Source organism: Hyperolius riggenbachi, chromosome 2, assembly GCF_040937935.1.
Source record: "Hyperolius riggenbachi isolate aHypRig1 chromosome 2, aHypRig1.pri, whole genome shotgun sequence".
Classification (NCBI taxonomy): domain Eukaryota; kingdom Metazoa; phylum Chordata; class Amphibia; order Anura; family Hyperoliidae; genus Hyperolius; species Hyperolius riggenbachi.
The window spans coordinates 461789995-461814701 of record NC_090647.1 but is presented as its reverse complement, the minus strand read 5'-3'; the positions used below and the strand labels follow the sequence as shown (position 1 = coordinate 461814701).

At 45.0% G+C, this 24707-nt stretch overlaps 1 protein-coding gene across 1 annotated transcript; it reads right to left on the bottom strand.

Annotated features, from left to right (window-relative positions):
- Positions 1–891: 891 nt before the first annotated feature.
- Positions 892–24707, bottom strand: DHRS13 (dehydrogenase/reductase 13). The gene is made up of 5 exons (XM_068270138.1): positions 24425–24707; positions 16900–17018; positions 13895–14018; positions 4480–4791; positions 892–1300 (listed from the first exon to the last, which is right to left on the bottom strand). The coding sequence occupies exons 1-5, from the start codon at positions 24543–24545 to the stop codon at positions 1038–1040; spliced, it is 939 nt and encodes a 312-aa protein (XP_068126239.1). The 5' UTR covers positions 24546–24707; the 3' UTR covers positions 892–1037.

The window sequence follows — 24707 nt, the reverse complement described above, 5'->3', positions numbered from 1 at the left end:
TCAGTCAGGAAGTGAACTCTTTAACCCGGAAATTAATACAGTATATTTCTGGTGTATAAGACTACGTTTTAACTCTTGAAAATTTTCTGAAAAGTCAAGGGGTCGTCTTATACACCAGGTGATGCACTCTATCCTGTTAGCGACTCTCAGATCTCGCCGCTGAGAACTGTAGTGAAGCGGCACAGGCACACGTGTGAGATCTGAGAGGCAGAGAAGGAGGTAAATAGGATACAAGGGCGGGCCAGATGGTGAAAGAGGCGTGTTTTATGGGCACAGCGCAATCTATTCTTCCATACCGCTCTGATAAACAGGGAGAGCTGACCAATCCACTTAGGGAGAGTTGACCAAACCAGTCAATCGCCTATATACTGTTATGTACTGGGTACTACATACAGTACAGCACCAGTATCTGTTCATACATAGCACCAGTATATGATGTTTTTTAAATTTTTATTTGGTGTGCGTTGGAAGAGGGGTAGTCTTATATGGCGAGTATATTCCAAACTATATTTTAACTGGAAAAGGTGGGGGGTCATCTTATATGCCCAGTCGTCTTACACGCCAGAATATATGGTAAATACAATGTATTTATTTAAAAGCACAAACGCAATGGCCGGATAAATGGATTTGTGAGCGTTTTGCGCTTTTCCTATACCTTCCATTGTAGCAAACTTGCCCCTAAAATGGTACATGCAGCGCTCTTTGCTGAGCGGAAAGCATACAAAACACGCTGATATGAACTGTCCCATAAGGAATCATTGCACTAGCGATTTGAGGGCGTTTTTAAAAAAACGTTGGCGCTCAAAAAAAACGCAAAACGCCCTAGGTGTTAACAAACCCTAAGTGTGTTTTTCAGGGAGGCTGCACCTGCAGTTCAGACTTCCCCAACTGTACAGATAAAAAGCTGCTTTATTAGCCCTTGCAATGAGAAAAGTCAAAAGGGAACACAGGTAAATTCTACATAGGATTGGTACTATATGCCCACATGGTTATCTCATCATATCACTTCAGGAATACTTTAAAAAGTGAGGGGACAGTTATTTGTTCAGGCCCAAGAGATCCTCACTGACTTCCCACAACTTCTTGGCCACAGCATCATCACGAGCGTGAGGCCGGACTTCTTCCACCCGGCAGTCATTAAAGTAGCGACCACTGTACTGTTCAATGCCTTCCTGTATAGCACAGTAAATAGAAGTTTGGGCGCCATCCAAAGGGGTCCGCAATACAAGCCAAGCAAATGGATAGGCCAGTACTAGCAGCCAGTAGGGCAAGTTGCGTCCTAGGTGTGTGAGCACTACACCTGTTAATAAAAAGAGAGACAGGAGAAACACAGATATTAGGAAATTCCAATGCCACTGATTTCAGAATTCAGTTGTCCTTTACAGTACAGATACACAATCAGTTTAAAGAGTACGTATTTTATAATGTGTAAACCCTTTAATGCAAAGCTCCATCTCCCCCTGCATAGATCAGTGGATGACCACAGCAGTAAATTAACCACTGCCTGTAAATCACTGGAGCTCTGAAACTCCTCCCCCTCCAGCAGCAAGATGACGAAGCCTTAAAGCTGCAGTGGCCTTAATTGTAAAAAATAACCTGGTCACTAGGGGGGTTTAAGACCGGGGTCCTCCAGTGGTTAAAGGGAACCCGAAGAGAGAGGGATATGGAGGCTGCCATATTTATTTCCTTGTAAACAATACCAGTTTCCTGGCAGTCCTTCTGATCCTGTGTCTCTAATATTTTTTAGCCATATACCCTGGAATAAGCATGCAGCAGATCAGGTACTCTGACTCAGCTGACTGACTCAGGTTTTACTGGATTAGCCGTATGCTTGTGCCAGGGTTTTGACTCAGACACTACTCCTGCCAGAAGATCAACAGGGCTACCAGGCAACTGGCATTGTTTACAAGGAAATAAATATGGCAGCCTCCATATACCTCTCACCTCGGGTTCCCTTAAGGTTCATACACCTGCTCTACAAAAGTTGCTGCAAACAAGCTGTAGAAACCAGTTTATCAGTAACAAAGACAAAATGAGTCTTTTCAACTACGTTGTCCATGACATTCTGTAGAACAATGTAGTTTAAACGACATTGTACACATGTGGCCGACTGCACGATATCTACCCAACAGTTGTCAGAGATTGGGCACAGTGCCTGATATTGGTCACTCGTCGACATATCGGTTGCTGGCTACATTTTTAGCATTATTTTTGTCTGATACAACGAAATCTACATATAAACAAACATCCTGTCATCAAGTTACATTAGTTATGTTAATTAGAATAGATAGGTAATATAATCTCTTACCCACCCTGTTTTAAAAGAACAGGCAAATGATTGTGATTCATGGGGGCAGCCATCTTTTTGGTTGAAAGGAGGTGACAAGGAGCAGGAGACACAGTTCCAACTGTCCTGTGTCCTGATTACCCCTCCCAGCTGCACGCACTAGGCTTCAAATGTCAAATTTAAAATGTAAAAAAAATAAAAATAAAAAATAAAAAAAAAATTGCACCAAAACAGCAGAACGAGAACAACATCAGAAATCCCATCATGCTTTGCACAGCATCAAGGGAAAAATGCCCGGGCAGTTTTCTTCTGTGCAGCTAAAAATGAGGCTTCTATAAGAGAAACAAAGTTCTGATGCTGTGAAACTGTTAAAGAAACACCAAGCCTTTTCAGTGCTGCTGAGTCGATTTTTAATCCGGAGGTTCACTTTAATAGTACAGAGCCACAAAAACAATTGGATTATTGTGGCTCTGTACTATTAACAAGCCGACACATCACTGCATTCCAGCGGTTCTGGAGGTGTGTTTAGCTTACAGGCACAACAAGGGATGATTTGCATATTCAGCAGTGATGCATTGTGGGAGACATTGCTCACTGCAATCTGAATAATCACAAATACCTTCTGTTTTAAGAAGGCAAACTTTTGTTTTCCATTCTGCAAGTAAAACAAGCACAAAGTAAAAAAAATAAAATAAAATGGTGCAGCAAAATGGAAAAGAATGTGAAAGGGACAGAAAGATATTTTCTTTACAGCTGGATGGATTTCTTTACTGTTGAAAGTTTTCAGAGACTTGGACAAGTGGCAAGAGAAGCTCTGCTTTGTTTATCCCATAGACAGTATATAGTTTATTTTGTAATGGCCAAACCACCCCCACTGTACTGATCTTTTATTACAACACAATGATACACACAGTTCTGCTAACAGCACTTTTCCCTGCATTGTGGTAAATTGAATCAAATCCCGATTGGACATGTCGGATTGAATCGAATCAATGAATCAAATTGAATCGGACAAAAAAATTGTATGGTGTAGATGGGTCTTAAAGCCTTTGGAAAGCTGAGTAAGACAAGCACAGAGACAAATGGCAACAGTTCTTCTCTGTCACAAGCATGGCAGAGACAGCCCCAGGTTTGATTCCCGGCCTCTACAACTTTCTGGGGGGAGTTTGTATGTTCTCCCCGTTTTTCAGTGGGATTTGTCCAGCCAATCCCGGTAGGTTAGTTGGCTTTCCTCCTTAGAAACTGACCCTAGACTATAGCAGAGGTAGCAGACTATGTCAGTGGTACACACACCCACACCTAGACATGAAGAGGGTGGCTTACTCAGTACCTCTAAGCAGCAGCTGCTTTCCTTAGCTCCTTATGCAGTCTTGAGTCTTACAGAAGAAATACTCTTTTCAAATGTTCATTCAGCTTCAGTTGTTTCTTCTACTTGGAGCAAGCATTTAGGCAGTAACCTCAAAATAACAGAACTAATTACTTCTGCAGCACCGGTTCTAAAGTGAACCTCCAGACTAAAAATCGACTCAGCAGCACTGAAAAGGCCTGGTGTTTCTTTAACAGTTTCACAGCATCAGAACTTTGTTTCTCTTATACAAGCGTTATTTTTAGCTGCACAGAAGAAAACTGCCCGGGCAGTTTTCCCCTGATGCTGTGCAAAGCATGATGGGATTTCTGATGTTGTTGTTCTCGTTCTCCTGTTTTGGTGCAATTTTTTTTTTTTACATTTTGAATTTGACATTTGAAGCCTAGCGCGTGCAGCTGGGAGGGATGATCAGGACACTGGACAGTTGGAACTGTGTCTCATGCTTCCTGTCACCTCTTTTCAACCAAAAAGATGGCTGCCCCCATGACAAAGATGGCAGCCCCCATGAATCACAAACATTTGCCTGTTCTTTTAAAACAGGGTGGGTAAAAAATTATATTACCTATCTATTCTAATTAACATAACTAATGTAACTTAATGACAGTATGTTTGTTTAGGCTGAAGTTCCCCTTTAAAAGGAAATAAATATGGCAGCCGCCATCGGTCTCACACCTTGGGTTCCATTTAAACAGTCACCACGGACTTTACTGGGTGCACATTCTAGTCTGAAGCATCCCGATCTTAGGGAAGCCCACACTGTGTCTATAATACATGTGCTTATCCTGCACCGACCTCAATTAACCTCATCCTCTGTGGTAGCACATACCTGGGTGGACAGCATAGCAAGTCACCTCAGTCCCTTGTAATCGGTTGGCCAACTCTCGAGCATATAAAATGTTGGCAAGTTTGCTGTCAAAATATGCCTTGGCAATTTGTGGCCAGCTATCACCAGGTGGGTTTAGGTTGTTGAAGTTGATACTTCCTGCAACGTGGGCATTAGATGCAACAACAACAATGCGGCTTGGGGCACACTTCTTCAGGCGATCCAGAAGCAAATGCGTCAGCAGAAAATGCCCGAGGTGATTGACACCAAAGACCATGTTAAAGCCATCCTCAGTTCTGCCTTTAGCTTCGATGCCTAGGGAAAGCAGAACATATAGACATTAAAGAGAAACCATGACCAAGAATTGAACTTCATCCCAATCAGTAGCTGATACCCCCTTATACATGAGAAATCTTTTCCTTTTCTCAAACGGGTCATCAGGGGGCTCTGTATGGCTGATATTGTGGTGAAACCCTTCCCACAGTGTGATGTCAGGACCATGGTTCTGACATCACACTATGGGAGCCTTGTTGCATTGTGGGAAATAACAGCTGTTTACAGCTGGGTCCAACTGCAAAAAAAGCAAGTAGCATCTCCTTCCACTGACATCACCTGCCAGCAGTAAAAATTTCACCATGTGATAAAATGTCAGAATGTAAATCAGGGATTTAAAAGATTTTACAATGGGCAAACACTGACTAAATCATTTATACATAATTATTGTAAAAATGAAACACTTTTTATTACTTTATTTTCACTAGAGTGCCCCTTTAAGTGCTACACACATCTATACATTTCAAACAATGCAACATCTTTACAATTCAATCAAAGTCTAAATAATGCTAACATTGCAAAATGACATCGTGGCATTGCATCGTGCAGAATCTTTGGGCATACAAGGTGCTACACCATCATCCACTAGAACGATAAAGGCTTACCAGACAGAAACAACCCATTAGCCTTGCTCATACCGAGTAGCTATGAGTATGTAGCTATTCGGAATCAAAATTTAAATTAGCCAGTGCTGACCGCGTGAGAGAGGGGGTCAACTTACCCGTGCCGCCGTCTGGATCCAATGCACTTCATGTCACTCCCCTGCTTCCTCCTACCGGATTGAAGAGGAAACGTAGAAGTGAAGTGGAACTCGACGTTAAACGCAAGTGGAGCTCATTGGATAGCGCCTGTTTCCACCGCACGCAGATTCCGGATGCAGAAAAAAACTCTCTAATGAATGCCTATGAGCCTGTTTCCACTAAACACGATTTGCAGACTCCTGCATACAATGAACACGTTAGAGGAAAGAGGCCCATAGACATTCATTGGAGTCAGTTTTTTGTCATCCAGAATCCGGCAGCGGCATGGGTAAGTTAACATCCCCTCTCCTGTGGTCAGCACTGGCTAGTTTAAATTTCGATTCCGGTATGTGCAAGCCTACAACCCAAGCAAACAAGTATATAAAATGAGAAGATAAAACAAATACTTACATATGAGGCCCAAGCAATGGGTACCTCGGAATCACAAGTACGCTCGTGTGTAATAACCCAAAAGGTAGAGATGGAAGATGGAGCCTAGGAAAGAGACGGGCAGTACCATCTCTACAACCTGGGTTATCACACGTGTACTTGTGATTCTGGGGTACCCGTTGCTTGGGCCTCGTATGTAAGTTCTTGTTTTATCTACTGGTTTGCTTTGAATCTAAGAGGAAATAAATAGCAGTCTGCACTCGGCATACTGTATGTCAGGGGTCTCAAACTCAATTTACCTGGGGGCCGCAGGAGGCAAAGTCAGGATGAGGCTGGGCCGCATAAGGGAATCAATCAATCAGCAGCTCCCGCGCTGATTGAGAGGCATCGCCGCCTCTGCCCGCCCCTCTCACGCTTCCTTCACAGAGAGGGGCGGGCAGAGGCGGCGATGCGCCGCGATTGATGTCAGGAGGGGCAGAGCTGAAGCTGAAAGCTCTGCCCCTTTCAGGAAATGCCAGCGGATTGCCCCCCGGGTGATTTGGGGGCTCTGCAGCACTCGTTTAGCGGTGGGGGATGCGGCGGATTACTTGGGAGCACTGAAACAAACTATAAGTAAGCTTTTGCCGACGAGGGCCACAAAATATTGTATCGAGGGCCGCAAATGGCCCGCGGGCCGCGAGTTTGAGACCCCTGCTGTATGTGCTTGTGGTGTATGTTCAATTGAGAATGGTACTGCGTGACTTATGCCTGAGATCCCGAGGTTACCGCAAGACCTTTATCCTGGAACCCGCGGAGAGTGACCTCTCATCGATTGATTCCACATTGCGAAGGTACAACCTAATGTGGGTGGTTTCTGTCTGGTAAGCCTTTATTGTTATTGTGGATTATGGTGTGCCATCTTGTTTGCTTAAAGATTCTGCATAGTGCAACACCACGTGATGCCATTGTGCAATGTTTGAATTATCTAGACCTGCGCTGACTCTTATTGAATTGTGATTGGACTTGGGACATTGAGCCAGATTTATCAAGGCAATTACGAAAGTTTTTTTCTTCTCATTTCCAACCTATTTGATCAGTATTGCAATCTGCATGTGTTCTGAGATTAAATTTGCTACTTACTAGTTTTACATGAATCTCTAGAAATGTTATACTGGTAGAACAGTGCAAAACCAGTGCTAACCTGTCCTAGAAATAAGAATTCTAAAAGTCATGCAAAGCTGCCACATTGAGGGATGAACTGCCAGCTTGTGCTGAATGTGTTGTTCCCCCCCCCCCCCCCACATAACTGAATTAAAGTTCTCTTTCCCACACAGCAACTATACTGTGAGATTTTTTGTTTTAAATAAAGCTGGAGTATCCAGACTGATTGACATCATTCAGTCCATCCTTCCCTCAATGCTCTGACCTGACCTGGGAATGGCCTCCACATCTGGATCCAAGGATCCAATGGTATATGTTTTCTTATGACTTTAGAGATTAACCATTTCAGCCGGGGACGTAAGCTTCACGTCCGCAGCGGCAGCAGCTAGAGCCGCAGGGACGCGCTAGTCACGTCCCTGTAGTTTGGGCCTCCATTGAACCATACGCCGTCTGCAAGGGCGTAGGGCACAGCTCCCCGGTCCTGTTCCCCCTTCTGATCGCCTTGGTAAGCCTCACCACTTGATGCACTTTACTCTTCCTGTATAGGTGTTCATCGTTGTAGCACTATTTTTTCCTTTTATGCAATGCAATTATCATGCAGATTAAGCACTATGTATTGATCACGTGTTAGCTCTATGCTTGGATGTACATATCACACTGTGTATATAATCCTCGTGTATATAGTATATACACATTTTTTCAGGGTCTCTGTTTTTCTATATGCAAACACTTCGTATTTTTTTGCATTTTTTTTGCACATTTTTTATTTTTTTTTTTCATTCCAGGCATAGCGCAGTCGCTCTTATAGGAATGAATATATATATTTTTTAGCACAGCACTTTACTATATAGACACAATTACTAGTTTTGCTTACCTCAGCATACAGTGGAGGAAGTAATTATTTGACCCCTCACTGATTTTGTAAGTTTGTCCAATGACAAAGAAATGAAAAGTCTCAGAACAGTATCATTTCAATGGTAGGTTTATTTTAACAGTGGCAGATAGCACATCAAAAGGAAAATCGAAAAAATAACCTTAAATAAAAGCTAGCAACTGATTTGCATTTCATTGAGTGAAATAAGTTTTTGATCCCTCTAACAATAAAAGACTTAATACTTAGTGAAAAAACCCTTGTTTGCAAGCACAGAGGTCAAACGTTTCTTGTAATTGATGACCAAGCTTGCACACATTTTAGGAGGAATGTTGGTCCACTCCTCTTTGCAGATCATCTCTAAATCCCTAAGGTTTCGCGGCTGTCTCTGTGCAACTCTGAGCTTGAGCTCCCTCCATAGGTTTTCTATTGGATTAAGGTCCGGAGACTGACTAGGCCACTCCATGACCTTAATGTGCTTCTTCTTGAGCCACTCCTTTGTTGCCTTTGCTGTATGTTTTCGGTCATTGTCGTGCTGGAACACCCATCCACGACCCATTTTCAGTTTCCTGGCAGAGGGAAGGAGGTTGTCGTTCAGGATTTCACGATACATGGCTCCGTCCATTTTCCCGTTAATGCGATTAAGTTGTCCTGTGCCCTTAGCAGAAAAACACCCCCAAAGCAAAATGTTTCCACCCCCATGCTTGACGGTGGGGACGGTGATTTGGGGGTCATAGGCAGCATTTTTCTTCCTCCAAACACAGCGAGTTGAGTTAATGCCAAAGAGCTCTATTTTGGTCTCATCAGACCACAGCACCTTCTCCCAGTCACTCACAGAATCATTCAAGTATCATTGGCAAACTTCAGACGGGCCTGCACATGTGCCTTCTTGAGCAGGGGGACCTTGCGAGCCCTGCAGGATTTTAATCCATTGCGGTGTAATGTGTTTCCAATGGTTTTCTTGGTGACTGTGGTTCCTGCTAATTTGAGGTCATTCACTAACTCCTCCCGTGTAGTTCTAGCATGCTTTTTCACCTTTCTCAGAACCATTGACACCCCACGAGGTGAGATCTTGCGTGGAGCCCCAGAGCGAGGTCGATTGATGGTCATTTTGTGCTCCTTCCATTTTCGAACAATCGCACCAACAGTTGTCACCTTCTCTCCCAGCTTCTTGCTAATGGTTTTGTAGCCCATTCTAGCCTTGTGCAGGTCTACAATTTTGTCTCTGACATCCTTGGACAGCTCTTTGGTCTTTCCCATGTTGGAGAGTTTGGAGTCTGCTTGATTGATTGATTATGTGGACAGGTGTCTTTTATACAGGTGACTAGTTAAGACAGGTGTCCTTAATGAGGGTGACTAATTGAGTAGAAGTGTCTAACCACTCTGTGGGAGCCAGAACTCTTAATGGTTGATAGGGGTTCAAAAACTTATTTCACTCAATGAAATGCAAATCAGTTGCTATCTTTTATTTAAGGTTATTTTTTCGATTTTCCTTTTGATGTGCTATCTGCCACTGTTAAAATAAACCTATGATTGAAATTATACTGTTCTGAGACTTTTCATTTCTTTGTCATTTGACAAACTTACAAAATCAGTGAGGGGGTCAAATAATTATTTCCTCCACTGTATGTTGTTTTGTACAATGTATGTGAATTTATTATAGAACTATGTGTGGCAATACAGGATGTTTGGCTACAGCCAGCATTTAGGGATCTTTTTAAATTGTTTTGAGGGCTCGTTTCCACTATTGCGTTGTGAAATCGATGCAGCAAAATTCGCATGCGGATGCGAATTTCGCATTCGTGTGCATGCAAATTTTCCTGCGAATTCGCATGAAAATTCGCATGGATGACGATGTATGCGAATTTAACCATGGCAATGCTGGTGTGCTTTTCCATTAGTTTCATGCAAATTCGCATGAAAGTTCGCATACCAAAACAGCATGCGAATTCCCTATTAAATACATTAGCGGTGATTCGCATGCATTCCACTCGCAGGCAAATTCTGCGGCTCTTTTGTGCGTTCTTTTCACCACTGAAAAAAAACGCACCTCAACAACGCTACAGTGGAAACAGGCCCATCCACTTGCATTACATGTGCGAATCCGCATGCGTTGGACGCATGCGGATTCGCGATAGTGGAAACGAGCCCTTAATGTCAGTTTGTGTTTTGTGAACCTTTATAAAATTTGTACTACTTTTTCAACCCTATCTATTGGGTTTGTCATGGTTGTCACTCAGTGAGGGTACTTTTTTTTTCTTTGAATCTCTTACAGTTATGTAATTTACCCTAGAGTTTGAAAAGTTATATTGGTATCACTGCTCATAACTGGAGTTGTTGCCTGCAGTTTGGGGGGTCTGTAGGCGATCGTGCAGGCAAATTGCTCGCAATTGTGCTGCTGCTGCCAGCAGGGAGATTGGCTGCAGTTGACAAAAGTCCCCTGTGCCAATCCGAGCATGTCCGCCGAAATTAAACACCGTTTTTGTTCAAAAACAGTGTTTATTCTATAAATGTAAATCTCCCGCCATGATTTCCGCCGCCCAATCATTAATTTTATGAATGGGAACAATGTTCCCATTCTTAAACTCGGTGCGGGCAATGTGATTGGAGGTTTCCGATGAAAGCCTACGTCCCTTCCCTGGTTACAATGTAGTGATACATTGGGCTCTATTCATAAAACATTTGCGGTAAAAAAAATCTTGGAGGGAGAACACTGCATCGGTATTTTAGACTTTTGTGTGCTACTTCATATAAATGTTTACACTTGCGATAATAGGTTGGGGAATTTCCGCACTAAACTGGCAGTACTGGCTGAGTTGTTACATTTGCTGGCTGAGTTGATACATTTTCTCCTGCAGAGACAGTATTAGTATAAAGGAGGCAGCCTCAGCATCCCTTTACATGTGCATTTTTCTGTCTCTCCTCCTGAATCTGCGCTGAATCTGTCTATTAGTCTTCCTAAACAATCTATTTAATTGCTGCAGCTTAGAAGAAGTTCCAGAAATGTTACACATGCAGGCTTTCTGATGTGAAATTTATCTGAAAACAGGTACCAAAGGGCTTTAAAAAACACAGCCTTGGTATTCCGGAATGCCTTGTCTGCTCTCCTCTTACTGCAGCTGCCTGGGAGGTCTGTCTCTCCATTAGCTTGCCTGTTATTGCTGGCTTATCGCCTTATCTGAACAGCTGGGTTTCTCCTCACACATTCTGCCTGCTCTAATCTTTATGAATTAACCTTCAGTGACATGTGTTGTGATAATCTCCGCACAAGGCGGTAATTTCCCGCACTGCACAGGAATGTCAGATTTTAATGCGGAAACAGCCTTTATGAATGCCCACTTTGCTAAATGGTCGGGAAAGTCAGCTGTTTTGAGCGGAAAACTTGCGGTAAAGTTTTATGATTAGAGCCCATTGTATCCCAATTAGCGTACATTGTACGTTAATGGGATTTTTGCTCAGCAGGGACATCTTGTGGCCAATAGTAAAACACACCTACTGACTTTGGGGAATAAAAATAAATTATTATAAATGTCAAGAGGGCATATAATTAATAATGGGCTAAAAAATTGTGATGGATGCAAAACTGAAAAAAAAATATCGTCACCATACATTACACTAGTGGTATAATTTTAACGTTGCAATAACCGGGACAAATGGCCAAATAAAATGTGTGGATTTTAATTATGGTAGCATGAATTATTTTAAAACTGTAATGGCTGAAAACTGAAAAATAATGCATTTTTTTTCTTATTATTCCCATTATAATGCATTTAGAATAAAATAATTCTTAGCATAATTTACCACCCAAAAAAAGCCAAATTGGTGGCGGAAAAAACAAGGTATAGATCATTTCGCTGTGATAAGTAGTCATAAAGTTATTGGGGAATGAAAGGGAAAGTGCTGACAGGTGAAAATTCCTCTCGTCCATAAGGTGAAAAATACCCACAGGCTGAAATGTTTAACCACTTGCCGACCGCACACTCATAACGTGCGTCGGCAAAGTGGCAGCTGCAGGACCAGCGACGCAGTACTGCGTCGCCAGCTGCAGCTTAATTAATCAAGAAGCAGCCGCTCGCGCGAGCGGCTGCTTCTTGTCAAATCACGGCGGGGGGCTCCGTGAATAGCCTGCGGGCCGCCGATGGCGGCTCGCAGGCTAGATGTAAACACAAGCGGAAATAATCCGCTTTGTTTACATTTGTACGGCGCTGCTGCGCAGCAGCGCCGTAAGGCAGATCGGCGATCCCCGGCCAATCAGTGGCCGGGGATCGCCGCCATGTGACAGGGGACGTCCTGTCACAGGCTGCACAGGACGGATAGCGTCCTGTGCAGCCCAGATCTCCCGGGGGCAGCAGGTAGGAGAGGGAGGGGGGGAATTTCGCCACGGAGGGGGGCTTTGAGGTGCCCCCCCCCCGCCACCCACAGCAGGCAGGAGAGATCAGACCCCCCCAGCACATCATCCCCATAGGGGGGAAAAAAGGGGGGCAATCTGATCTCTCTGCCTGCACGCTGATCTGTGCTGGGGGCTGCAGAGCCCACCCAGCACAGATCAGCTAAAACAGCGCTGGTCCTTAAGGGGGGGTAAAGGGTGGGTCCTCAAGTGGTTAAGGACTGGACTGACTTCCAGAAAAGATGTGCTCAATGGTGCCTACCATTCCACATAGTCTCCAACAAGAACCTGAAGTTCGTGGGTATATTCTACTTAGTCTATGCAGTGTTAAGTACCATTGAAATTGTATTTTATAAATATTCTCCTTTGTTTGAGTGCATATTGAAGTTTTACGGGCATTCAGCCATATTTCCTCCCAATCAGATAACTCTTGGGTGTAGATTCCCAAAATGGCATAAATTTATGTCTAATAACGGAGTTGGATCCTGGTGTAGATAGAACTGAGTATAGCTCTGAAATTAATCCTGGTTCTCTATCTGAGTCAAGCAGTAAATTCTCGCATGATGTAAGTGGGAATAAGGAAGACGACCCCAGATCTCTAGTTATGTGGGAATGTAATTGGAGAAATTCATAGAACTTATTATGGGGCAAATAGAATTTCTCCTGTATTTGAGAAAATGTCAGCATTCTGGAACAGGAATTATCGTAAATGTCCCGAAGACTATATGGTTCTGCCATAGAGGAGTGACCTATAAATTTAGTCAGGGAATTTTGAGGTAGAGGTGGGTTCCCCTTCAGGCGGGGCCAGCAGGGATGGAAAACGTGACGGATGACTGTAAAAGCTTTTTAAGCGCAAGTGATTTGAAAAACTCTTGCTAATGCAATACTATGAGTGATTTTATAAAAAGCACATGGCTCAAGTGAGAACACTCACATAGCATTACATTAGCAAGAGCTTTTTAAATCTCTGGCGCTTAGGGCTGGCTCACGCTGAGAAGGGTGTAATAATGACAATGAGCTAGTGACTGAGTGAGCAGCAGTGACTGACGCAACCCACCTCTTGTTGATTAATTCTATGTGACCAATATGGCAACTGTGTAATCTTGTAATCTTACACACTGAGCAGGGACAGGAGGATTCTCCTGGACTGGAGCTGTAGTGCTGGCCATACAGTTTCTCTGCATTAGCAGAGGGGATGGAGAAGATCAATTTTATGCACACTGGAAAAACTGGCTTCTGCCTCTCCCAGCTCCTCCTTGACTGCCTCATGTGGGTGATAATGGGATAGGTGCATCTATCTACTGTATATGGCTCACAGACGTGCAGTGATCTCAGGCAACAGCTCCTGACACTGACACAGGAAAAGTTGTGCAAACCCCGTAAGAACTTTCATGGATTGTGGACGTACAAATGAGAAATGTGCAAAATACTGTGCATTGCTAAATAATGCAAATGTATTAAATGAACTAAAATGGAAGGCTGAGATACGGCTTTGATACAATAAAAAATGATTAGCATTTTTGCATTACCCAGAGGCCTTTGCACACATCTCCTCACCTGCATTGTTGATCAGTATATCCAGGCGTGGCTCACTGCTCAGGAATGTTTTACAGAAGGATTTTATAGAGGCAATGGAAGCCAGATCAAGCTTCATAAAAAGAACTTCATTGTTCCCAGACAACTGTGGAGAAATTGTTTAGAAATCAGTATGTCTGTGGAGAAATGATTTAGAAATCAGTATCAGTACAGCACATGATGCTCATAAATCATGCAGACGTGTTATCTGGATTCACATTAGGCCCACCGAAAGGAATGGACGACTTTTGTACTAATTTGCAGACACACATCTGCCATGAAGTGAGCAGCACTGTTATCTCCCCCACAGATCCTCCCATACTACCCAGCTGCTGTGAGGATGATTTATAGGGACAGTTGTGGGCAGTTGGCCAATTATGTGCTCACTCACACCATACAATAAGGGTGCTCATAAACCAGAACAGATAATGGTCTTTAAATGCATAATAAGGTCTGTACACACTTCCAATTTTTATCTGCAGATGGCTGGTCAATGTTTCCACCTCAATGTAATATGAGAACATACCTACACAGTCTGTGCATTGTTTTCAAAATCTGTTGGCTACATACTACATATGTGGTACAATTGGCCAGTACTCTGCAGGGGCTTATGTAACCATCTGTCATTATACTCTGCAAAGGAGTGTGCACTCTTCTGTCATTATACTCTGCAGGGGCATGTTCACCTCTCTGTCATACTCTGCAGGGGCATGTGCACCCCTCTGTCACATTACCACTCTTGAGAGTCCTTCATATAGGTAAGATACCTCTTTTTTTTCTTTTTAAAAGTTTAATAGTATTAGTTATCTCAGTATACATACCTTTGGGCGCCTCCTCACAACCCTGTTCCAGTTACTACACACCTCCTACGGAGGTGACGACCTCGCTCACGGTGGACCAGCTTCCATCACGGAGAGAGGACCTGAAGAGGGGTGCGACTGCCCGGCTCCTGCATAATCCAGGACAACGAGCGGAAACTGTTTATTCCCGCAGGCCTATACGGTGGTTGCAGTCCTGCAACCCGTGTTTGTGAGTACACATCTCATAAGTTGTTGAGCCATTGGCGTGAATAACGATACTGCACTATTGGGCTCCTGATCTTCTCTCTCAACAGAAAAAGGCAACCTCCCCTCCAGAGTGAAGGCCGCGTCTGGGGAGTACACAATTCATGTGTTCTCGCTCCCCCCCCCCTTTGGGGGGCAGTTGCGGCGCTCCCGGGCAGTGGTTGCTTTGTAGGGGTGCTTGCGCTGCCCCTCATTTCTTGGGGGTACAAGGAGGCCTACACCCGGCGCCCCTGTTGAGATGTAAGAATTTGCGTGGGCCAACTCCTGCAGTAATGTCAGGAAGGTAGCCTTAGATCCTGCACAATCTGATAGGCGATTGCAGCTTGCAACGCTTTGCCATTTTAATTAGACGAGTCAGTTTAAATTTGAATGAGTCATTAGACTTGAGACAGCCAGTATATAAGTCAGGTGAAACTGGTCAGAAGCACACACCTTTCACTCTCCTTGGATTACATACTCTTGCATGGGTGTGTGCACCTGTCATTATACTTTGCAGGGGCGTGTGCACCCCTCTGTCACTATACTCTGCAGGGGCGTGTGCGCCCGTCACTATACTCTGCAGGGGAGTGTGCGCCCGTCACTATACTCTGCAGGGGAGTGTGCGCCCGTCACTATACTCTGCAGGGGAGTGTGCGCCCGTCACTATACTCTGCAGGGGAGTGTGCGCCCGTCACTATACTCTGCAGGGGAGTGTGCGCCCGTCACTATACTCTGCAGGGGAGTGTGCGCCCGTCACTATACTCTGCAGGGGAGTGTGCGCCCGTCACTATACTCTGCAGGGGAGTGTGCGCCCGTCACTATACTCTGCAGGGGAGTGTGCGCCCGTCACTATACTCTGCAGGGGAGTGTGCGCCCGTCACTATACTCTGCAGGGGAGTGTGCGCCCGTCACTATACTCTGCAGGGGAGTGTGCGCCCGTCACTATACTCTGCAGGGGAGTGTGCGCCCGTCACTATACTCTGCAGGGGAGTGTGCGCCCGTCACTATACTCTGCAGGGGAGTATGCGCCCGTCACTATACTCTGCAGGGGAGTGTGCGCCCGTCACTATATTTTGCAGGGGTGTGTGCACCCGTCACTATACTCTGCAGGGGTGTGTGCACCTGTCACTAAATTCTGCAGGGGTGTGTGCACCTGTCACTGTACTCGGCAGGGGTGTGTGCACCTGTCATTATACTCGGCAGGGGTGTGTGCACCTGTCACTATATTCTGCAGGAGCATGTGAACCCCTCTGTCACTATACTCTGCAGAGGTGTGTGCACCCCTTTGTCACTATACTCTGCAGGGGAGTGTGCGCCTGTCACTATATTCTGCAGGGGTGTGTGCACCTGTCACTATAATCTGCAGGGGTGTGTGCACCTGTCATTATACTCTGCAGGGGTGTGTGCACCTGTCACTATACTCTGCAGGGGTGTGTGCACCTGTCACTATACTCTGCAGGGGTGTGTGCACCTGTCACTATACTCTGCAGGGGTGTGTGCACCTGTCACTATACTCTGCAGGGGTGTGTGCACTCCTCTGTCACTATACTCTGCAGGAGCATGTGCACCCCTCTGTCACTATACTCTGCAGGGGCGTGTGCACTGCTCTGTCTCTGTACTTTGTAGGTACAGCACCCCTCTGTCACTACACTCTGCAGGCGTGTGTGCAGCCATCTGTCACTATAATCTACTCCCCAGTTTAGTATGCCCTTTTATGCATCCTGTGCATGAGTACTCAGTGCTTCTCCCCCACCCTCATTTCCTTGTTCATGAATGCCTCCTGCATATTACATATTGGTGCTCTGACCATACTTGTAAGCACAGATGGCTGGAAGAATTAACTAAGGAATCCAGGCCAAGTTTGGGTTCTCCAAATGAATCTTAGTCAGGTATTTTGACTTTGCTCCCTTTTGTCGCAACGACATTTATGGGTTTTGCACTTACCCTGCGGATGTCGTATGCAGCGGCCTCTGCGGTTTCCTGGTTACGACAAGCCAGGATAACCCGTGCACCTCGCTTAGCCATGCCTAGAGCTGTCATCTTTCCAATTCCAACATTAGCACCTGGAAGACAAATTAATGTTGTCTGGAGTCATGTCTCAATGGGCTCAGTCACACTTCACAGTATTTAATTGTGAACTGCACTGTACCAGAATAGTGTAATCATTTGTTAGTATTGAGCTGTGGTGCTTCAGGTAATGCTCAGGATATTGGCGCTTACAATGTGTGAAAAACCCTTCACAACAAAGTGTGTTTTAGGTTATGAAGGCCTCATTCACAGTGGTGCGTTGCGGTGCAGCATAATGTCCGCTCTGTAACACGGCTTGCCGAACGGCACTGCACCCCCTATAGCGGCGCTCATACCTCCCACTTTATGAGATAAGAAAGCAGGACACTTTAAGACACACCCCTCGCCATGCATATCACAAAGAATTCAGAATCAAAAGATGTATTTTAATCACTTGAACCACATTGGTTCGTTCTATCATCGTTAGTGTTTAACCCTTTCGGGACCGGCCGCCTAACCCCCCTTAAGGACCAGGCGTTTTTGCTGAAGGGGGGGGGGGGGGCGTTTGGGGCGGTCAGGCAGCCGGATCCCCTCTGTGGTGTGCTGGGCTGTGTCCCCCCGCCCCCCCCCCCCCTTTAACCAGATGTCCTCCCTGCACGCAGCAGCCTTCACTCACCTTCCAGGCTCCAGCGATGAGCCGCAGCGGACCCCTCTGCTCTGGCCGGCATCTCTGCTCCTACTGCCGCTCAGTTCCGGGTCGTGGCTTGATGACGTCATCAAGCCGGAACCCGGCACTGACGTCAGGAGCAGAGATGCCGGCAAGAGCGGTGGGGGAGCGCCGATCATCACGCCGGGAACGGCAGGGAGGCGAGTGGATCCTCTTCTTTCTCCCCTGCCGCCGCAGCTGTCAAATTGATTGATCCGCTGGCGATCGTAGTGATCACATGATCAGCAGCCATACGCGATGGCTGATGATCACTGAGGGGAGATGTCAGCTGTCATATGACAGCTTAATCTCCCCTCTCCGGTGCGTACGATTGCGTCGGAACGGTTCGTTAACGTCCAGTCAGGACGGCAGCACCACCTGCTGGACGTAGATTCAACCTACGTCGGTCCCCAAAAGGTTAACATTTGAAAATGAGAAACAAACATAATTGTTGGGAACAATGTTGAGAGTCAGTTAAAGGACCTCTGTCGCGAAAATCTTAACATTTAAAATATATATAAATATACACAAATAAGAAGTACGTTTCTTCCAGAGTAAAATGAGCCATAAATTACTTTTCTCCTATGTTGCTGTCACTTACTGTAAGTAGTAGAAATCTGACATTACCGACAGATTTTGGACTAGCCCATCTTCTCAGGGTTTTCTTTATTTTTAAAAGCACTTAGTGAACGGCAGTTGTTCTGTCCAACTGCCAAAAAAGTGTGCAGCGAGCAGGAAGGCTGGCCAGCATCTTTGTATAAATCTTTTTCAGGGAATATCTTTATAAAGAATAAAGGCCATGCTAAGAATCCCCCATAAAGAGATGGACTAACCCAGAACCTGTCAATGTCAGATTTCTACCTACTGTAAGTGACGGAAACATAGGAGAGAAGTAATGTATGGCTCATTTTACTATGGAAGAAATATACTTCTTATTTGTATGTGTTTTAAATCTTAAGATTTTCACAACAGTTACTCTTTAACCACTTTGTCCTCCTTGACTTAGAACTACGTCAAGGAGGCCATGTGCGCTCCTGCGGGCCGATCGGCCGCAGATCGTTAGCCCAGGAATCAATGAATCGCGCCATGGTGCCCGATCACTGATTCCTCTCCCCCGCAGAAAAAGCGACAGCTTCTCTCGGAAGCTTCGCTTTTTCTGCCTCCTATGTCCCTCTAAGCGTACATTGTACGCTTAGAGTGACGTCATGTAAACAAACTCAAGGTTGCCATCTTGTGGCCAAAAAGTAAAACTACATTTAAATGTAAAAAAAAAAAAAAAAAAAAAAAAAAATATACACATATATTTTCCTAAAACAAATACTATTTACATCCCACCCTCCCAAAAATACACACATAAAATGTTTAATAAAAAAAACCCAAAACACACAAATATTTACCTAAACTTTTTAAATATCTATGTAAAGATGAAATATTTCTATTTTTTTTTTTTTTTTTTATAAGCTTGTAAATAGTGATTGATGCAAAAAAGGAAAAAATGCTCTTTTATTTCCAAATAAAATATTGTCGCCATACATTGTGATAGGGACATAATTTAAACGGTGTAATAACCGGGACAAATGGGCAAATACAATACGTGGGTTTTAATTATGGAGGCATGTATTATTTTAAACCTATAATAGCCGAAAACTGAGAAATAATGAATTTTATTCTGTTAAAATGCATTTACAGTAAAGTAGCTCTGAGCAAAATGTACCACCCAAAGAAAGCCTAATTGGTGGCGGAAAAAACAAGATATAGATCAGTTCATTGTGATAAGTAGTAATTAAGTTATAGGCTAATGAATGGGAGGTGAACATTGCTCGGATGCATAAAGTGAAAACGACGGAGGACTTAAGTGGTTAAACAGATTTTGCAGTAGAAAAATTCATATATTAGCACAGATCTGTACATCAGTACTGAAAGAGAGACAAATAAGGAAGAAAGAGGGACAGAGGAATTTGGTTCCCAAAGAAGGACTGTCCCTCTGAAATAGGGGCAGTTGGGAGCTATGGATGTTCACAGTGCCTTATGCTGGGCATCCACGGTCAGATTTATGCGCCGGATCGAGCCGCTGGCTCGATCCCGGCGCATCCCGGCTCGTCCCCGCCAGCACCTGGATCGATCCCCGCTCGTCCCCGTGGGCGCTCCTTATCTTCCGCTCGGTTTCTTTTCATTGTTTGCCCGCAGGTATCGAGTGCCTCGCTGATCGGACCTGTCGGAAATTATCAATCAAGCCATCAGCGGCTCGACTGATAAGGGGGAAACGAGCCGTGTATGCCTTGCATAACGGGTGTTGTACAACAGCGTGCAGTATGGTAGAGTAAGCTTTGTAGAGCTTAATTACCATAGACTGGGTCTGAGTGTGACCCGTGACAGCCAAGTAGTCTAGAACAGGGCTTTTCAACCTGTTCTAGACCTGTTCACTGTACCACTTTTATCACCTGAACAGTTTCAAGAACCACCAGTGTACCTGCGCAATAGATATGACCCGATCAGACTAGTGTGTTTCCATCGGAGCCCGAGCAGAGAGCCACTACTGCGCGTGCACTCACACAAACAAGGAGATCTTTGAGGGGTTCCAGCACTGGATTCCCTCTACTGAGGAGGAAGGGGGAAGCCACTTTAGGATCCAGAGGCTTCCTCCTCCCGGGGCACTTTTTTCTTACAGCTACAATTTAAGAAAAGGGGGGGGGGGGGGGGCATATGGGAGGGGAATAGCAGGAGGCATTGGTGGGGAAAAGGATTAAAATCAGATTGCAAGCCTACAGATTGCCATGATTGGCAGTCTGTAGGTAGATTGCCAATATAGGTAGCATATCCAGCCCCCCCCCCCCCACTTCAATACAGGTAGCCTCCCCCACCACCAGAGAGCTGGGCAGTGACTCACCTCAAAGTTCAGTTCCCCCTTGCTTGCTCCTCACTGTGCTGTCCTTTGTAATAGTTCAGACCTCAGATCAGTGGTAACCCGGGCGCAGTGAAGAGACAGCCAGGCTAACGGTGCACAGTGAGGGCGGGGATGCGAGGGGTAGCCGAACTTTGTGGAGGCAGGACGGGACCAGGACAAGCATCAAGTGGGAAATTAAGTAGCAGGTAAACTTGGAATGTACCACCTGGCCAACAGCAAAGTACCACTGGTGGTACGCGTACCACAGGTTGAAAAGCCCTGGTCTAGAATATCAAAAGAGTGAAACATCTGGCCAAAAGGGACTTGGGAGCTCACTCAAATGACTGACTTTGACAAGTTTATTCAGTCACTCTCCCAAGTCCCATTTTTTTATTGTATTAAACACATTTTCTAGCAGCTTTGACTTTTCGAGTTTATTCACAGCTGCTAGAAAATGTGTTTCATACAATGAGGAAAAAAAAAGTTCAACTTTATTGGAACCACTATGATATCATTATGAAATTATTTAAGTAGTGTTATATATAGTATACATTATAGTACACACTGAATACAGCATGGCCATTATCTATCAAAAGGCAATGCAAGTGTATCTTATCTCTGTGTATGCCTTTGCTATCTCTCATGGACTTGTTACAACAAGGAGTTTTGAATCAGGATGATACCATTTGGACTTGTTACAAAAGGTTCCCTCTGTATCATTAATCATTAAACTAGTGTGCGGTAATGTCATTGTACTCTGGAAAGGCAAGTGCCTCCCTGTCCTATTTTGGGGAAGAATGTGCCTCTCTGTCATTGTACTCTGAGCGGAGATGTGCCATATTGCCACCTGTACCTTCCAAGAGTGAGGTCATCGTCTTATGCCATACAGAAATGTGTGACCCTTTTATTGCTGTACCAGTCAGGCAAATGTGCAGATTTATCACTATGGACTGTGTGTGGCATACCTATGAAATAGCTGCCGGGAGATTTGGGGTGCATGATAAAGCGTACGAGAGAAATCGCCGCTGGGAGACTTGGGAGCAGGATACACAGCCGGTATGGCTTAAATCTCCTGCGCTGGAATAGCAGTGTTAGATGATAAAGCCGATATACGGCTTACGCTGCTCCTGCAGAAGTCCCGGCGGCACTAATTACTATTCCCCCCTCCAGGTCACCATGGATGTGGGGAATTACTGTAATTCGGCTGCCAGCAATAGCTGGAAGCCAAATTACATGTTTAAAAAATAATTTGAGCTCTGTCTTTTGACGGGTGCCCAAATAAATCACTGAGTGCCGCTATAGTCATGATTCCTATTACGACCTATGGTGGCACCAGCTGCGCCTAAATCTCCTGCACTGTTTTAACTGCGCTTGTGTGTGTAACTCTTTATCACTGTATTACGGTGAGGAGGGAAGAGCGATAGCCCTATACCTCAATACATTTCAGGCAAATGCATCTCATAATCACTCTACCCACTGGGAAGTGTGTGGTACTCCATGACTGGATTATTGCAGAGGGGTCATACCTCTCTATTACTATGCTTTGCAGAATACAGTGAGAGATGGTACAATCCCTTTCAAAGTGTAACCCCCCTCACAAAACATTACAAATATTTGTGCAAGGCTGAGTACCCATCTGTATCTGCACTTTAGGGCAATTTTCCACTAGCAATTGCTAGCGCTTGTGGTAAATGCTAGCGATTGCGATTCAGCAAGTCCTATTTTTTTTTCCACGATTGTGATCTTGCTATGCAATGCACTGCATAGCAAAATCGCGGTTAAAAAAAAAAAAAAAAAAAAAAAAATTGCTCCGAAACGTGATCACATTTTAGTAAAAATCGAATTGTTTTTTAGTAAACACTGGAGATTACAAAAAAAAAAAAAAAAAAAAAAAAAAAAAACCATAGCGAGTTGGCGATTCAGCAAAAGGGCCCTCACAGTATGAAGCGTAATGTCTCCCCTCACTAAACTGTACAAGCCTGGGTGACCTGTATCCACCATACACTATCTCAGAGCAGTCAACACTGCTGCCCTGCAATTACCAGAGGTTCTCCCAGTATTAGATAACTTCCAGGATAGGTAGCCAAACATACAACCTCCCTCCCCCCCCCCCCCCCCCCATCCGTATAGGTAGCCAGAGGAGTCCCCAGTATTTAGCTTGCTATGCCTAATATTGGGTATTCCGCTGGCTTGCTATACAGGGAGTCATATCTGGCCCCCGGAAGGCTGGCCAGAGGAGCCCTACAGTGGTGTAACTAAGAGCTTGGGGGCCCTGGTGCAAGTTTTAGATAGAGCCCCAAAACATACTAAGGATAGCTACAGTGTAAGAGAGGTGTAGTCAAAGTAAGGTGCGTACACACGCACTACCAAATGCAACGACAGGTCCGCCGGGCGCTCCCGCTGGGTGGTCTTTAGCCGACAGCAGTGTTCTCCCTAGAAATTTTTTCCAGCCGGGTGGCATGGAAAGTTAGCCAGGTGGTGCGAGATGAGAGAATGCAGGGCCGGTGCTTCTTTGTGAAACTCTGCTTACAGCATAGGAGGAGGTGAGCCGATGACAGCCGGGTGGTCACCAAAACTAGCCGGGTGGAGCACCCGGCTAAAAGAGCCCGGGGAGAACACTGCGACAGTAGTGCATGTGTACACGCTGTCAGCGGACTGATTAGGCTGTTTCTGAACGATCCACTCAGCGGATCGTACACAGCCTTATCAGCGCGTACACATGCGCATACTGTCGGCTAAAGACCGCCCAGCGGGAGGGTCCGGCGGACCCGTCGTTGCATTTGGTAGTGCGTGTGTACGCACCTTAAGAGAATAGCTTGTTAACGATTACCACTACCTGATGCACATATAGAAGTGTTAGGGTGTGTTTCCACTAGTGCGGTGGGGAATCGCAGCGGATTCTCCGCGGACGAATTCGCATGCAGGAGCGAAATCGCATGCAGTTGTATGCGAATTTTACCACGAATTCGCATACGATTTTCCATGGATGATGCTGTGTATGCGAATTTAACCATGTCAGTGCCTGTGTGCTTTTTCAATGATTTCATGCGAAATCGTATGCGAATTCGCATGAAAATTCGCATACAAAACCGCCATGCGAATTCCCTATTAAATACAATGACCCCAATTCACGGAGCATTATCAAACGTTTATCAAACACTTTATCAAACGTTTGATAATTTACCTCATGGGTAAAATCTCATTTTAAATTCACTAAGGTGTTATATATTTATCGAATGTTTTACCGATAAAACGTTCAACAAATATATAACACCTTAGTGAATTCAAAATGAGATTTTACCCATGAGGTAAATTATCAAACGTTTGATAAAGTGTTTGATAAACGTTTGATAATGCTCCGTGAATTGAGGTCATTGTATGCGAATCGCATGCGGTATGTGCGGTGTCCGAATTCGGATGGCTCTGCTGTGCAGATTTCTCCTGCACAAGAAAACGTTCCGTTCCGTTTTCCTGGCAAGTGGATACAGGCTCATTTACTTTTATTGGTTATGCGAATTTGCATGCGGGGAACGCATGCAAATTCGCGTTAGTGGAAACACACCCTCAATGATCAACATAGCGCTAATAAGTGAGCCCCTCTAGCCAAAGGGCCCCAGTGTGGTTGCATCCCCAATTGCCACGCCACTGGAGCCCTAAGTATTAGACAGCCAGGCACAGCTCCCCCAGTATTAGGTAGCCTGAGGAGCCTCCCAGTATAGGTGGCCAATGGAGTCCCCAGTATGAGATAGCCAGACATATCCACAGTATAGGTAGCCAGAGGAGCCCTCAGTATTAGGTAGCCAGACAAAGCCTCCCCCCTCCATACATAGCCAGAGCCCCCATCATGCAGAGTGCGCATGGCAGCCTCTTACCAGTCACTATGACAGTTTTGCCTTGCAGGCTAACATCGCTCTTGCACTGCCTTCCCCGAATGAAGTTGTAGTAGATGAGCACATAGAGACCGACAGTGATCCCGACTATAAGCAGACACATGGCGGCTGGATGAGGATGGAGCAGAGATCAGCCGCAGAACTCTGAGCCCAACAGTCCAGAGAATGCAGCGCGGATTATCTCTCAGCTAATCTGTCGCATCATTATCCTCGGTTATGTGTCACTAACAATTTGCCATACAAAGTAACCCCTCCTATTCGGCGC